Source organism: Grus americana, chromosome 6 (genome assembly GCF_028858705.1).
Source record: "Grus americana isolate bGruAme1 chromosome 6, bGruAme1.mat, whole genome shotgun sequence".
Lineage (NCBI taxonomy): Eukaryota > Metazoa > Chordata > Aves > Gruiformes > Gruidae > Grus > Grus americana.
In genome coordinates, this window is record NC_072857.1 from 5,730,583 (window position 1) to 5,747,051 (window position 16,469).

General features: G+C 38.6%; 1 protein-coding gene across 7 annotated transcripts in view; it reads left to right on the forward strand.

The window, feature by feature from the left end:
• LRP1B (LDL receptor related protein 1B) overlaps window positions 1–16,469 on the forward strand; it is a 738,176-nt gene that overhangs the window by 157,383 nt on the left and 564,324 nt on the right. For 6 of the 7 annotated variants that reach the window (XR_008577717.1, XM_054830556.1, XM_054830557.1 and 3 more), the window contains exon 2: window positions 10,585–10,710. The exons of the other annotated variant lie outside the window; for it this stretch is intronic. Coding sequence is in view for 5 of the 6 variants with exons in the window: in XM_054830556.1 (XP_054686531.1) it covers window positions 10,585–10,710 (126 nt within the window). In the remaining variant the exon portion in view is untranslated. The remainder of the gene's footprint in view (window positions 1–10,584; window positions 10,711–16,469) is intronic. 7 annotated transcript variants of the gene reach the window in all.

Below are 16,469 nucleotides of genomic sequence, written 5' to 3' on the forward strand. Positions count from 1 at the left end.
TTCCTCCTTGTTTCCAAGGAGTAAATGGGCAGATGTACTCGTTAATCCCGCGTGTCGTTACTCCAGGCTCACATAAGTCACCTGGTGCTATTCCCGCTGTCCTGTGTGGGATAATAAATCCAAGCAGGGGTAGTTTCAAAACTTGTTTGTAGGTAGCTGGGTGACACTGGGCTGCTCTTGGTGATGCAATATGCACATATGTTGGCTATATTTTTACAAAGCAGAAAGGTACCTCGGAGATGAAGTCCATCCATTATTTTGATGTGATCCTTCTTTGTAACATTGGTGTTTTAGAATACAAGCTGCCCTTGTAAATACCATTTAAAATTTTCCAATAGTAACTTTTTACTAAATATTACATCTTCCTACCTCTAAATAATATGCTTGCCTACTCAGATATTCACATTCAAGGCGTACTGACAGCAGCAGCTAAAATCACAATACATTGTTCTCTAGTGGTGTGAAAATTATTATTCCACAAATACGTTTCTAAATTACACCTTAAATTATCAGTCTTGGATCATGCTATCAAAAAAAGTCAGACCTGAGCTGCAGAAGATCACAATTTTAACTACTTTCCTGACTGTTAAATTGCAATTAAGCCTATATTAAGCGACCCTTTGGTGTGCCATTGACTTAATTCTCACAATTTAACTTAGAACTGTTGATTGGAGTTATTTAAAATAATGGATATGACTTCAGTAGGGCCCAGCATAAATATGGAGCCATTGTAGGATTGACGTCAATTTTAAAATGATTTATATGAAAAATAGATTTTTTTTGTTGTTGCAGGTTTCTAATGTAACTACCAAATTGTTAATATTTGTTCAGAGCTCTTTTGCTGTTAAAGCTATGCTGTACGCAATTTGAACTGAATACTTAATCCCAGTAATAAGACTTTCCTTCTAGCTGTTTATGTAGACTGTATTTAGAAAGGAGTTTTAGCTTGGTTTTCTCTTGGTTCTTTCATCCTTCCGATCACTGAGTTCAGTGTAAGGATATCTTACAGTCTTTAACCCCATTTCCCTGTATATTAATTATTCCAATATAAAATGAAGATGTATTAAACATATGCAGTTGCTTACAGTAGCAGATTTGGCTGTTTCATTTCATATAAATCTCTTGTTGCACAAAACAAAACCTTCGTATTTAAGATTTCTCTGGTCATTAAAATTGAATTATGTAATAGGCCTCCATCTGCTATCGAAACCTGTTCATCATTATTTCATGTCATTTTAAGTGGGATCGTTCTGAGATATGTTTAGTGACAGCAGGCTTGCTGCTCCTGACTATGAGAGTATAGCAGGACAGGGCTTCCTTCCTAGCTGCGAAAATATCTTAACGTTTATTGTCTTCTGATAAAGTTTTCTCCAGTGTTGGTTCTCAATTCTCCTGTCTTGCCATCCTCCGTGTCATTATGTACTATATTCGTGTACTTAAATTGTGTGCCAGTTGGAAGTTCTTCCATACATCTCCCCCAGCCCATTACATTAATCGCTGTTGGGGGCAAAAAAAGAACAACTCTGCTATCCATCAAGCTTGGCCACTGTCTCCGTGACACTGATCGTGGTTAGCAGAGCCGTTAGTATTAAGTGATTGGCAATGGAATGACAAAAGCGTGGGTAGAGAAGATGGATAGCCCTGTGTTGCTGTGCTGAAGGGTGAGCTGTAAGCGGCAATTTGGAGCTGGGTAAATATTATCTGATTGCTGTAATGACGGCTCGGCTGCCTGTTACGGCAAACGTTCTCTCTGTAAGAGTAGCCGAGAACTGGAATAGATAAGCTAAGGGGGACAGAAATTTCACTGCAGGATTTAAGAACTGCATTGATAACTCCCTGCTAGATAGGTCTTACGAAACAAGACTGTGCCTTACATTGAAGGAGCTGGACTGGGTGACCTCATGAGGCCACTGCTAGTCCTGCGTGTTTTGAAGTTCTATGAAGTCACCAATGACTCCCAGTTGTTCCTAAAGCATGCGGGTGGGAGAAAAGGGCAAAAGGCAATAATAGAGTTTATGAACTCTTGGGATTTTTCTTGAACAAACCATTTAGTTGCTGGAAGACTGTGCAATCTTGGGATTAAACTGTCTGGTACAGTATTGAAAATGTAATTTTTGGCAAAAGGAACAAAACTTGTCCTTGAGGCCTAAACCAAGCAAACCAACCCCCAGTGATAACAGCGCCTCAGCATCCTCCTCCAGGACAATATAAGAGAAGGCAAAGATGACAGTTCAGTCCAGATTCTTTACAGTTCCTTCCATGCTGCTTTGGGTCTTTTTGTCCTTTAATATAACTTGCTGATTATAGTTCCTTTTCTGTTTTTTCACTATGACTTTGTTTTCCCATTGTACCATCATCTGAATTACCTATATCTTACCTAGCTGCATGTTTCCTTCATTACGTTATCTGCACTTTAAAAGAAAACTTAAAAATATACTTTTATTAAAAGTGATGATAAACAGAACAGAATTTTTTTTTTATCCCCACAGTGTTCCCGATATCTTCAAATATTGCAACAGTTTAGTATGTGCTTTTTCTTCCCTGCTTGGGCAGATGTCATTCTATTAGAGTTTAAAAAATTCAAAGGAAATGGTTTTGTTATGTTTTACATGGTAATAAAACTACTGAATTAAAACAATGACATCATTGATTACCCTTTGATATATGAAATTTATCTAAATTAATTATCTCTCAGTGTTTGTTAAAAAAGTTAGTATGTGAAAATTCACAATGATAGAACATCTGCTCAACAGAGGACTTATCAAAGATATTGTAATAAGCTATGTAATGAATGTTTTCAGCTTTCAAAAGAGAAAATATTGTGTATGGCATTTATTTAAATAATTTGTCTCTAGTCAGGGTTTCCATCCTACTTTAAGAAAAAGAAACACTTTTGCCCTGAAAATACTACAATTAAATTTGGAAGCTTTACAACTAGCAAAGTTAAAAGTGTAACTGGGAAATATTTAAGTTAAAACAGCTAACACAGCGAGTAGATGAAAAAGATTCATTTGAAGCCCTGCTCAGGGGCACACTAAGTGGCGCACTGCGTCGAATTGGGTTTGAAATTGGCTCAGGGTGACTTGTTCTCAGTCCCAATCCTTCTGCTCATTTCTTCTGCTTTTTAGGAATTTGTCTTTCAGACCCGTTTGAGATTTGATCCTGGGAGTAGCTGAAAGCTTTAGTCTTTTCTCCGTTGAACTTCCTGAAGAAGCAGCGAGCATGCGTTTGTACAAAAAAGTATTACGCAAGTTATCTCTCTCTTTTATATGTGAAAGTTTATGTTGCTTATCAAGGTATATACTTGGATTAGGAAGCACATAATGGATAGGGTGTCCTTTGAAGGTTCCTGCCGAGATCCTCACCATTCCTTATAAAGACTAATTTTTTATTTATGTAATTTTTTTAAGTCTTCTGTTGCAACCATTTCCTGCTGACAAGGAGGCTTACACTAGAGTAAATGAAATGATAATATTATGAACAGATTATGATAGTACAGACCAAGGTGGAGAGGCTCAGAGGTGTTCATGTTCCATATAAATGGTTTCTTCAAAGACATTTTGCTCTTTGACATGGGAAGGAGAGAAGACTTGGAAACCTTTGAGGGCTTTCCACAAATGAGAGCATTTTTGCTCCTGTTCACCCTGGCACTGTCTAGCTGTCAGCAGCTGAAAGGGCACATCGTTGACTCTGTTACAGGGCTTGTCATTCTTCATACCTAGGGGGATAACTGATGGTCACTTTGACCCTCCGTCCTGACATTAACATTCAGTCTAAGTCTGGCTGTTTGGAAAGAAGGACAACTTCACCCTGGGGAGCTTGGTTGAACATTTGCTATGGTTTTCAAGGAGGTAAAAGATAACTGTGAAGAACTGGTTCGTAGGGAGCTTGTTGGGACCTCAACTTCCTTTCTATATAGGGCTACTTGGAGTAGGGATTGGCAAATGACAAGATTACAGGTAATGTTTTTCTATTAGTATATTTCTATTGTATTACAGAAGGCATCTGGCTATTCTGTAGTATTTTTGTGTCATTAGAGAACATCACTATCATGTCATTTCGTAGTTTCCTGAGATACGTATGATTGTGTGACCCTTCGCTGATTAGGTAAAAATTGTCTCAGGAATATTTGGGTCTTTCTCATTATCTGAATATTTCTTAGATTTCTCTTTCCATAAAATGTGCCAAATTAAGGCTTAATAATAACCGTCTCTGGTTCAAATCCACAGGAGGGGACATGGGGTCAGCCCCCTTAATGGAAATACTTTTTTGTCAAAGGAAGAGGAAAAACGAGAGGAACGAGGCTGACCCTAGACTTACCACCTGCCCACCTCCAAAAATACTTCAGGATTTGTACGAAGCAGTGCATGTTTCTAGTCGTCTTGTTAATGCTGGTCTCTAACAGTATTTGCTTAACTTGATCCATAAGTTATAGTAGCACTGACCCCTGAAAAACATGAAGAATTATTATAGCTGTGTGATGTAAATAAGGAATTTGAGCGTAAATATTTATGGACTAGGTTATGGACTGAGAAGTAGGATGTCTCATGTCAATCAGAGGACTAACCAGACTCTAAACAAGATGTCTGTGACCTTGTTGGGGGCAAGATGTGCAGGCGGAGCAAAGCATTTAAGAATATGTAGCACAAACTGACCGTAGGGCGCTTTTAGCGACTGGTACCTGTCCATGTACTTTGCCTATGGATAAAGCAGTTAGTGGATTTGTAAGTGGTAACTAATATGCCAGGAACTGAATAAATACACATAAAACATATGTATATGTGTCTATACATTTGAACAAACACACAGCTGGTTAAGCCCCTTTTCACCACAGAAGTACAAATCTAGTAGATCTTGAGAGAGATATTTGGATCCTGTGAATGAAACTTTACTCTCCGAACACAGCGTTGTGCTGGACTGGGTAGGACAGAAATAAAAGATAACTTTTTTTAACGCTCTGAATGTAAAACTCTGTTTACTGTTTTGCAAGACTTAGTCCAAGGATTTTGTCTGTAGTTTAGTGCAGCCCAAACGTAAATGTTATACTGTATGCTGGGCTCTAAAAATGTAGATTTAACTCAAAAGGTATGAAAGGGTGGAAAAGGATTATATAAGAGCCTGAAAAGTCCCAAGTAGGAAGTGCTGTGCATGCTCTTTCTTCCCATCTCCGTTTCAGTTACAGTAATTTAGGTTTTAGCATATGATGAATTCTGTCATAAATTACTACTGGAATATACTTTTCAACTTTTGAGTAAATTTTGCAGAAATTAATCTGCAAACCCTTCCATGTTTCAGGGAAAGATCAAAGAAAATCCCAAATGGAAAACATGCTTTTGAGAGGCAGGGGGGGGAAAAAAAATTTCGAGTTTTTAAGCTCTTGTAATGAAGATAACTTAATTAAAATCAAAGGAAAACTAATTAAGAACTTTAAAGTGCAAGTTTTGGTTGCATAATAACCCTGAAACATGGCAGAATGGGTTTATTATCATTGGTAGAAGTTCCTGGTTGTGTGGACAGGTGATGCAGTCACCAGTGGATCTGAGTGAAGATGTATGGCTGGATTACAGTTTTCTGACTGCTCTTATCAGCCTCTCTGCTTTTACTTAGTTTTCCTGCTCTTTTGCTTCTGAAAAAATTGCTATTTTTGCAGGCAATTCCCCTTCTTTCCTGGGACTTTTGTCTGGGTCTGCAGTTGGGGACAAACCAGCTGAGCAGCTGTATGTGTTTAGTTTTTTATTCATGGTTTTCATGGTTCTTTCCTTGATCTTGCCCTTCCCAAATTGAAAAGGAAAGCATGTTTTGTATGCACATCCCCCCCCCCCTATTCTGTGTGTGCCTTTTCCTGCCCTTTTCCTTTCTTGAAAAAGGAGAAGAAATTGAAAACTGCAAAATTTTTTGTTTCACGTGAACCATGGTAAAAATATCTTTTCTTTTTTAATGAGTGCAGAATTTAATGAAATTGAAATAATGAAACATTCTTACTTCAAGTTAATCCTCAAATATTTTTATAAAATGTATAAAAAATTATGTAATGAGGATCTTTTATCCCTAAGCATTCATTAATATAGTGCTATATCCTATCATTCAATAGCTCCTGTTTGAGTGTGGGTTTTGGATTCGTTTGCACGTGTGGTTTTTATGAATATTTAGTGAAAGCCTAATGAGCATACTCCCTACTATATCAGATCAAGACTTTATTAGACTGAGTTTTCTTCACTTTGAAGAGTGTTGCCATATGGGAGACCTGGGGCTCTTGGGTGCTTTTAGCAGATGGAGATCGAAGTGCTCTGAGGACAGCGCACCCAGCACTGGCCGCCTGAGCGGGGTGGTGCGGTCACCTGGGCTGCGGCGGAAGCCTGGCATACCTGCAGAGCACCCAAACGATGGACTTCTGAGAGCGAGGACAACGCTGATGCCTGCAGGGAAAAGCAATTCTAGAAATACAACAGCTTCTCTGCGCGTCTGGTTCCTTGGCGAAGGCAGATATTAATTAGATTCACAGCGAATCATTTACATTCTTGTGATAGAGCTGAAGAAGCACTCAATTATATAAATGTTATCTCCTGTATAGTTCTTTTCAAGAACCCTGTTGACCTGCTTTTCATAATTGCATTCCCTCAAATAAGGAGGATTCAGATACCTTTGACCTCTACCAGTCAATGCGATCACGGACAGTGATCTTTATCCCTCACCGTTTAGGAGTTGAATACATGTTTACAGAGGCAACTGCCTTATTGAACTTGGATCGTTCCTGTTGTAGGCAGACATTGGCCACTGTCTCATGTGCCGGGGTTTTGTGTATTTGTTTGCCTTTTCCCCCCAGCCAGTGTCTATTAACAGCATAATGGAATTTTTGTTTTCCAAGTTTACTGTCATTGCCTAAATTATAATTGTAATTACTTTTCTAATGGAGATTTTGAGCTTTGTTCTCTTAAAAAATATGCCTGTCTTAAAAAAACCCCAAAAAACCCCCCAAAAAACCCCAACACATTTTTGGCTCTAGAAACATTGACTTTATTGACTTTAAAACAAAGGCACTGCTTTTTGGTTTTTTTTTTTTTTTTTTTTTGAAACTTTCCTTCTAAGAGGCATTGCCAGGTGTTTGCAACATAGGATAGGAGCACTATCCTTAGGGAGGCAAAGCTTTCATTTACCCATAGAGAGATGATTTCTAACCATCTGCTCTGTATCTCAAAGAATCAGTATGTTAAAAATGTGAATTTTTCTCCTCCACTGGGAGCCTGCCTGTGCAGCACACATAATTCAGAAGGAAGCGCTATGCGGAAAGATTTGACTGAAAAGAACTGTTTTCTTCACTTATAAGGCCATCTTAGATGACCGTTTTTAAGAAATTTTTTTTTTTAAAAATCCCCACTAATTAGTGTGTGTTTATGATTAATTGGTCCAATTAATTTTGTAAAGATAGCAGCTGAAAATAAAGATAATTCTATAGATGTGCAAAAGAAACCAGTTTGAAAAAAATAGTTTCAGAGCCAATAAAACCTTGAGCTAATATTAAGCTGCTTTAAACAAGATCTGTATTTCAAAGTGTTTTAGTAGTTTTTTCACTCTACTAGGTTTTTCTTGAGACAGAGAATATAAAAAGCTTAGATCTCCATAATTTCTGTGCTGTTGCATAAAATACAAACCAAGAACTTAAGTGTATGGAAACAGCTAAATTATTTCAGTTTTTAGAAAAAAGCGCCTTTTTTTTTTCCAAGCGTACAAGTTCAAAACTGACCTATGTATGAATAGCTTTTTAGAACTTGTTTATGACCAGCTAGTGAAGCTATTTGCATAATCTTTGCCCAAAATAAGAACAAATGTAAGATCTATTTGTGTAGACGTATGTGACCATCTGCAGCTGTAGAAGAACCTGGTGCACTAACAGCCAAGGGATAATCACCTACAACTCACTGACTGCTGTATCCATGTTCCCTAGAAGAAAAAAAAAAAAAAGGAAAAAAGAAAAGCTGGATAGCTTGATATCTTATTTCACATCAGCAACCTACCAGTTTTTTTGTCAGGCTCTCATTGCCCTTGAGCGTGGTGTGAGGATACTTCCCTGTTCCGTATAGCTCCTCATTTGAATGCCGTTTACCGGGGCGTTTATGGTGTTACTCTGAGGTTTCCATTGGATTCCTGTTCATTACGGCTGGCAGTAGCGCTGTTCAGATGCATTTTGACTGGCAGTTGACACTGAGTAGTGAAAAGGGATTTTATTACGGGTAAAAGTGTAAACCAGAAGGGAATGTTGCAGAGGAAAAAGGTCTTTAACAGTAGTGTGGCTTTGCTGGTTGTCTTTTGCTCTGCTTTATATTTTACTTTTCTAAGGGAGTGATGTTAAGGACTATGCAGAATGGGGATCTTTCTTCCCTTACTGCTGGGGTTTCTTTGGTGATGGCCCAGGACTTACGGCAGGGTTTGAGATGGACATTGCACCAAGAAGCTACCAAAGAGCAGTTCTGCACATTTCACCGTAATCTCATTGACATCCCTGTGAGGTTCGTTTACCAACTTGATTAACTAGACTGAAATTCTTCACTGGCTTCAAGTGTGATTTTTGTTAACTCTGGGCTCTGCTTGCTGCAGTATATAACTATTACATCTGGGCGTAAATGACACCATTGATTTCTCCCTTTACTTGCCAAACTCCTTTCCTTTTTCTGACTTCTGAGATGGTTTTTCAAGAACTGCTATCAAAGCAGGACCTGTAATCACCTCCCTGAAATATTTAAGCAAAACCACTTCCATGTGCGTGTAAACTTACACTTTTAATTATACAGTCACTCATTATTTTTTTTTCAGAGAAGATAAACAACTTAAACGACTGTTTATTGTTGAACCAAAGGCAAGGCATTAAAATATAGCACAATGCTTTGATTCCTACAGAGTTATAGAATCCATGCAGCATGGATTCTAAGCAATATGATGCATATCTACGTAATAGTTGCAGCTTTCACAGAATCATAGAATGGTTTAGGTTGGAAGGGACCTTAAAGATCACCTAGTTCTAACCCCCCTGCCATGGGCAGGGACACCTTCTGCTAGACCAGGTTGCCCAAAGCCTCATCCAATCTGGCCTTGGACTTTGACTCATTTGAAACTGTAGCCATCAATAGTTTTAGAGACTGACCTTGAAAAAGAGATGTGCGCATTTGACATGATAGGTTGATTGTAACAACGTGTTCCCATAGTTATTTCCTAGTGTAATAATACATAAAGGTCCTGAAAACCATGCCATGAGAGCTTTCCTCTGAAGCTCAGAGCCAGCTTTACAGGCATGTTTAGAAACACATCTCACAGGGATTAGGCAACACAACATGTGTATAGTGTCTGCAAAATGTGTATTTTATTCAGAAGGCCAGCTGAGATGTTCTGAGGAGCGGTGTTTTTCTGCTACCATGCTAATTGCTAGTTGACACATCAGGCTAAGAAGTGAATATTGTAATACTTCTTGAAAAATCGAAGCACTTCATCACAAGTTGCAGGTCTTTCAAGAGAGCAACTTGGTTTGGCGGGCACTGGAGCGAGCGGTGTACAGGGCACTGACTTACAGCCTGCTAATAGTGATAAGAAAACAGTACCTGTATCTGCTGGCTTTTGGTATGAACTGAACCTATGGATAGAGCTACAAGTGGAATTGGGCTTAATCCTCTCCTTATTTGTACCTGGGTTTATATCTTTGTAAAAGCTTTGACTCCAGAGAAGTTAGTTCTCACTTGTATCGGTGAAAAAATAATCAAGAAAGCTCTTCCCAGAGATCTGCAATGTAGCCTTGTGGAAGGCACTACTGTAATTTATATATTGATAAAAGGAGTATCATACATTGCACAGTGGCTTGGTGAGCTTTAATTAATGTTAGAATAGTTTTACATTAATGATGGACTTGTCTTGAGTTAATTAACTCTAGATCTCAAGGACATCAGACTTGGGTGGTTGAATCCAGCAGATAGTTTGGTGCCTCAGTGTTGACCTTAAATAACTATAATCCTTAATTTGCAAATTTGTCACATGAAATATAAAATAGTTTTTATACAAAACCAAGATAGGATTTGGTCATTAAAATATGCACCTAAAGAAACAGTAAAAAAATCTATTATGTTTATTGAAAAAGACCTTTGCTTACAAAATTAGACCCTTGAAAGTTTTTTTTTTTTTACTTGAAACAACTTGAAAATATTTTCTGGGGCAGGGAAGGAAAACTGGATACCTCTCTGCTGATAATACGAAATTAAAGCTTGTTGGTTTCTGTCTAATGAACAAACTTCCTTCATGGTGAAACAGAGAAAAATAGAATTTTGTAATATTCTATTTCATGGAGATAGTTTATGCAAATGCTGTTCGTGTCTGGTTGGAACGGTTATGGGATGCTCCCAGTGAAGCATTGCAGCTGGATGGAAGCGCTCTGCAGCCTAAGTCAGGGCATTGCCATTACATATCTCTTTAAATCATTACTTCACATTGTTTCTATTGTTTGCTTAGATTTCTGACTCCAGAATCACTTTAACTTTTTGTTTTCATTGTGCCGCTTTATTTTCCTTCATTTTTAATCATTGCATTCTAAACCATTCTCGTTTTCAGAACAACATCAGTTATGTGACGTAGGAGAGTTTCTGTGTCGTGATCGCATGACTTGTGTCTCCCAGCACTGGCTGTGTGATGGAGAGCCTGATTGTCCTGATGATTCAGATGAGTCTTTAGACACATGTAAGTAAAGAAGGTGCCACTCTTATTTTATCTTCCTTTTAACGGTAACGTTTATAGTTGCACTAACTATACAATTGAAAGGATGGATTCTAGCTTTAAAAAAAAAAAAAAAAAAATCCTGAATATCAAGGGGAACAGGTTACATTCACTGTGTAGGTGAGAGACAAAAGAAATGGAGGAGGTGGAAGGTGTTTTGTTCATGTGCCACTTTGTAACGAACGCTGTGGCCAGAGCATATGTTCCCTATGCTCTCACTGAGCTGTGGAGGGCAGAGGCAAAGTCAGAGGAAAAATGCGTTCCTCTAGAATGGGGGGAGGTGGGGTGGAAATGACTAGTACAAAATGTTTTCAGTAAAAGTATGAAAAGCATGCAAACATCAAAGGGAGGAATGAAAGAAGATGTAAAAACTGTGAGGGAGGAAGAAGCAAAGAAAGGAAAATGAGGGAAAGCTTTAATAAAACATGTTTAATTATAATAAAAGACCTTGGTTTTTTTTTTTTTAATGTGGCTAAGAGCTTCTGAAGACCGGAGTAGCAACCTTACAGACTTTTTTTTCTTATCAACCTTGTAGACTGCTGATGAGGTGATATTAAATCTTAATGTTCCCTTGTTTCCTGTGTTCTGAGGAAAATGAGGGAATCTCCTGATTTTATCCCCAGGATAATCACTTAATGTAAGAGAAGAACCATGTATTTTGTATCAAAGCAATCAGGAAGGCTAGAAATGTGGTGTACTGCTAAAAGAAAATATCAAACATCAGACAGTATTTAGGAGTCTAGTCTTTAAAATGAGGGACAGAAATTCAAGATGTCTGGAAACCATTTCTGTCTGGGCAAACATTGCACTGGTGATTGCGACCTTCCTGCTCCAGCGTTTGTTCTCTGGAACAGATAGGAAAATTGCCTCCGGGGCTGTGGCGAGGGTGCTCTGATTAACTGTCTTTGAAACACTTTGGGATTCTCAAAACCAAAATACTGCAGTTGGAAGCATCAGGTACAGTTAAGATTTCATTGCTGCACTGATGATTGATTACCATCTCCTCTAACATTATATTTTCAAGCATAGTGTTAGTACCTGCAGTTAAAAGTTTTTCTACTACCTAATGAATATTGTGATAAGCACACAAAAACGGTCACACACACAGGTTTTAATTTGCATCCTGATATTTAGCACGTAGTTTCTGATCCAGCACCTTGCTGGATGCTTAGATGTTTTCCTCTCAAGAACTTCGCACGTTTATTTTACTGGACCATATAATCTGTGTTCAGTCATGCCATTCAAAGTCACGGCATAGTAAAAACATAAGCTTTGACGTTTATTGGTGGCTTGAAGAAAGGGGAACGAGGTGGGAAAGCAAGCCCACACTCTTCCTGACATCAGCCAGTGCAGTCCTCTTGGAAGCACCTTTCCCTCTGCAGATGCTAACAGTTTCTGTAAGATGCGTTGCTTCAGCTGTCCCAAGTCAAAGGTAGAGGTTAGCATTGCTTTTCTGGTTGTAGAGCAGGCAGATGTTTGAATCCTTATGCACAGTACAGTTTGTGTAGCCCTTTGCTGATGAGCCGCTGGTTAATGGGGAGCCTGGGCAACATCTAACCATGCAGGCTGAGATGGTAATTGCGTCAGGTCTGGTGCCCCCTTTCACCCCTCAGGTTCAACTCAGCCCAGGGTGCTGCAGGACAACCAAGCGACAGCGCTGGGGTGCTGTGGAAACCTTCCTATGTATTCGTTCGCGACTGTTTTGGTCTCGATGGTTCTGTATTTGCTTAGTCAGCATCATTTGCTGTCAAATGTGTTTCTTGAAATATGGGTATGTACTCTAGCTTCATCATTAGAGATTAATATAATGTTCCTGAATTTTCCTGCTGCTATTTTGCGTGACGGTATCTGTAAGGAGTTATTAACTACCTTGAAAATATTCTTATGAAATATTTGAGGACTTTGTGGATGCCACCTTCCAGTTTTAGTACACTGAGTCATGTGTCTGTTTATAGATGAAAGCAGCCTCTATTTGTCAGTGCTTTGCTGACTTACGTACAGTGAATTATTTGGTGTAGCCTGACAGATATTGCTAGTTGTTCCTATAGCCATAAACAAATGGAGTTTGATTGATTTTCTGTGGATTTGTGCCTAGTAATAGGGTTTTCTGGGTTCTAATAATGTGCAAGCATTGATCAAAGCTTTTCCTGCAAGTGGAAGTTCTTAACTTCTCTCCCATGAGGATTTCAAGGTGTCTAACAGGAGACAAGTTCTCATGCTGCAGCTTTTGCCCATGGTGAGAATATGAATATTAGTATCATCACTCAGCCATCTATTTGCAGAAAACTTTTAGGAATTAAATCTCTTTGCGACCTCTCTCCTGATGGCATTTTAACCGGGTTTTGCAATAGAACCTGATTAGGCTGTACAAACACAAATGATATGACTGTATCAACTAATTTCCTCAGGAATCCATCTGAAATCATACAATCTAGTCCCTTTATTAGCATTAGTAAAGAGATCTAGGATTGGGCAGACAGAAGAAAAAGGTGGCATTCTTAGTTACTGCTGAATTCAGTCTCTGCATTGGCAGAGGCTGGGGCAGGGCTTTATGCAGGCACAGCTTCATGGGCTTCCAACAAGCTGATGGAGATGTCCTGCCATTGCTTGTGCTCTTCGTCACCCATCTGTTCCCCTTCTACTTCCCATCTTCCACTAAATGTTCTCACAAATAGCTTTGTCAAACCAGAAGTGAATTCCTACGGCACCTATATCTGTGTTCTTTTCTGTTTCTTAGCAGCTGTAATTCTTTCTGCTCTCGGTGGAGCTGCTGCTTTTTATAGTACCAAAGAACCTGGCTCAGTAATTTGTAATGAATAATTTAGTGAACAAATTTTGTTGCTTTTCTGTTAGTGAGTTGTTTGTGACAAAATTGATTTTAAAAAAATTGTATTAATAAAACTCTTGACCAAGTAATTTCTACCCTTTCTTGGGTGTTAAGTCTCTAGGTTGTTCATAAGGTTTTTGCAAATAGTCAGGATTCAAAAATCAATTTACTTAACCTAATCGGATGATGTTAGGTTCTTCAGTAGGCTAAATCAGCAAGCTCACTTGAAATCAATGGAAGTCTGTCAGGTGCCCCAGAATCTGGCCAGACATGTTTGACTTTTACAGATAGCTGTTGGTCTGGAGGTTGATGCAAATGGTTAGAGGACTTCCTTACTGTAAAGGCGGGGGAAGCTGTCTGTAGACTCATTGGCCAAACTATTTTGGTGGGACAATTACAGAAATCAAATATACAGCTGAAAAACATAGAGTTTAAAAACCAAAAATAGTGACAACCTTGTGTAAAGACTAGTGTCTGTTCACCGTTGCCTGCTTTAGGCACTCAGTAGTCGGAAACATCTGTTTAATACTGTTTTTCTTGGGGTTTTTTTGTGTTTTGGTTTGGGTTTTTTGCTAATTTTACCCTTCTTGCCACTAGTATTGGTCTTAAGCTGTAAGCATTTGCCTACCTCAGCAATGTTTATGGGGGCTTAAGTAGAGAAGGTCACTAATTGTATCTCAAATATCCAGTTTAAAACATTGTCATTTTCATGTACAAATGTGTGTTGTGTTGCACAGTTATACCTCTGAGTAACATGCTCATCTGTAAATAAGCCATGCGGTTGCCCGAGGAATATTGATGGTTCTGAAATCTAGACGTTTGATTTGATGTACTATTACCCAGTTTCCTCTTTAGCCTCCTACTAACAGGGCTGAGGTCTAAAAGATACAGTGGCAAATGACTCCATCCATTTAGTACTTAAAGATTTTTTTCATGTTTGCAGCTTCAGGATTTGTCTGGTTTGCATATTTTCTAATCTCAGTTCACAAACTCCTCTCTGTCAGAATGCATTGTGCTAAGGCAAGGTGAAACAAAGGAGCAGGAAAAGAAATTGTTTATTTTCTGTAGCTTCTGTCTGGAACTGTACACATTGATTGTGTTTGGTTTTTATAATGCTAGGTGCAGCAGCAGTTCCAGCAAGGGCTGGTTTATTGTCTCTCAGCCATGAAGTAGAGGAAGATGCTATAACACCGCCTGATACTTGCCCTATGAAGAGAGACTTGAGGTCTGGCACAAGTATACCCTGAGCTCTTTTCATATCATTCCGTGGCATGTTTCAGGCAGCAGTGCTTTGATATATAGCACAGTTACCCATTAGAACCATCTATGACCCTAAGTATTGCTTGAATATCATGAATATCTTACGAGAAGAGAAAAAATACACGGTACAATATGAGATCTACTACTACCTAGACATGAAAGTACTTCACACTCAGTTTTGTTAGCAGCATCAAAATTCTGAAAACAATTCACTCTGCACTGCCAGATGGCAATTCCATCTCTCGTATTGTCCGTGACTGCACTTTCTTTGTTATCCTGGCATTCTTGTTCTTGTAGTTGATCTTTCTTAAATGGTATCCGAATGGCTGTTTGAATACATGCCACTAACACAATTTATTTGTAGCTGACTGGTCCTGAGTTGAATGAACCCCAGTTTCCATTAACAAATCATCAAATCTGAACGGTCGCTGCCTCTAGAAGTTTGGGTAGATGTAATGTTGAAATTATCTCTGATGATAATCTTTCTCTGGGATTTTGAGGGAATGTCATCTTCTATAATCATGATTAAACTGAAGTTGGAACAGCAAAAGAAAGGCAGCAACCAGAAATACCTTGTTTAAAAGCTTGAGTCTCACTTTGTGAGTTAAAATAGTTTATTTCATTCTCTGGTTGCTAATTATGTGAGACTAGTTTCACAAGCTTAAAAATTGTTAATGGGGTACCTCAATTGTAGTTCTTTTACCAGCAAAGGATCAGATAATTGGATGCCATATTGCTCCTGTGGTATGAAACAATAAAGATAAAATTTCCTAAAGCTCCTAATTCTTTTATGAATAGATTCATTGAAATTCAATAGAAGCCATGTTCCCAAACCACTCTTAAGTAGCTTTGGAAAATCCCAGATCAATAGATAACTTGCATACATTGAAGATGAGCTGCCACGAGGCTGTCGAAGGTAAAGGAAGAAAACACTGGACATGAGGCGAAAAAAATGTGGTCTTGTGTTTTCACTCTGTAATTTTTGCTGGATGCAGTTACTATTGAACAAGGAATCTGCTACATAAAATACCTGCTTACACCTATTCTTCAGCCAGATACTTAACCGTGTTAATGGTCATTTTAATTTAAACTGCTTTACGTGAGCTGATGAATGTGTACTCACTTTTTCTCTCTGAATCAGGATCTTTCATATCAGTAGCGTAAAACTTCATTTCTAAAGCTCTTGTAGCAAATGAACCACAACAAAATGACAAATGTCAACAAATTTTATGAAACTGCTGCTAGTTTACATAAAATGAAGTTAAATGCTTAATGCAGCAATACAATATTGCCATGCTTTTATGTTAGCTGGTGAAAAGAAGTGCTTCTGACAGAACAAGATGGATGTTTTGAAGTAGGATTAACTTTCCCGATACCATTTTTACTGATCTGGAAGAAAACACACTTCCCAGTGAGGGTCTCCTTGCAGTTTACCCTGGCAAAGCTACTGTGGTTGTAACCACTGGTAAAGAAAAGATGTATAAAGACTTATATATGATGGCTGGTGTTTTGGCCATCCTATTTTCTGGCATGTAGCCTCTCAGCTCTGCTGTGCTTGATCCCGTTGAGATAGTTTGCTGTTATCTGTCCCCTTGCCCCATACTGAGCATCTGCATGACTGCTACCTGTGCTTCAG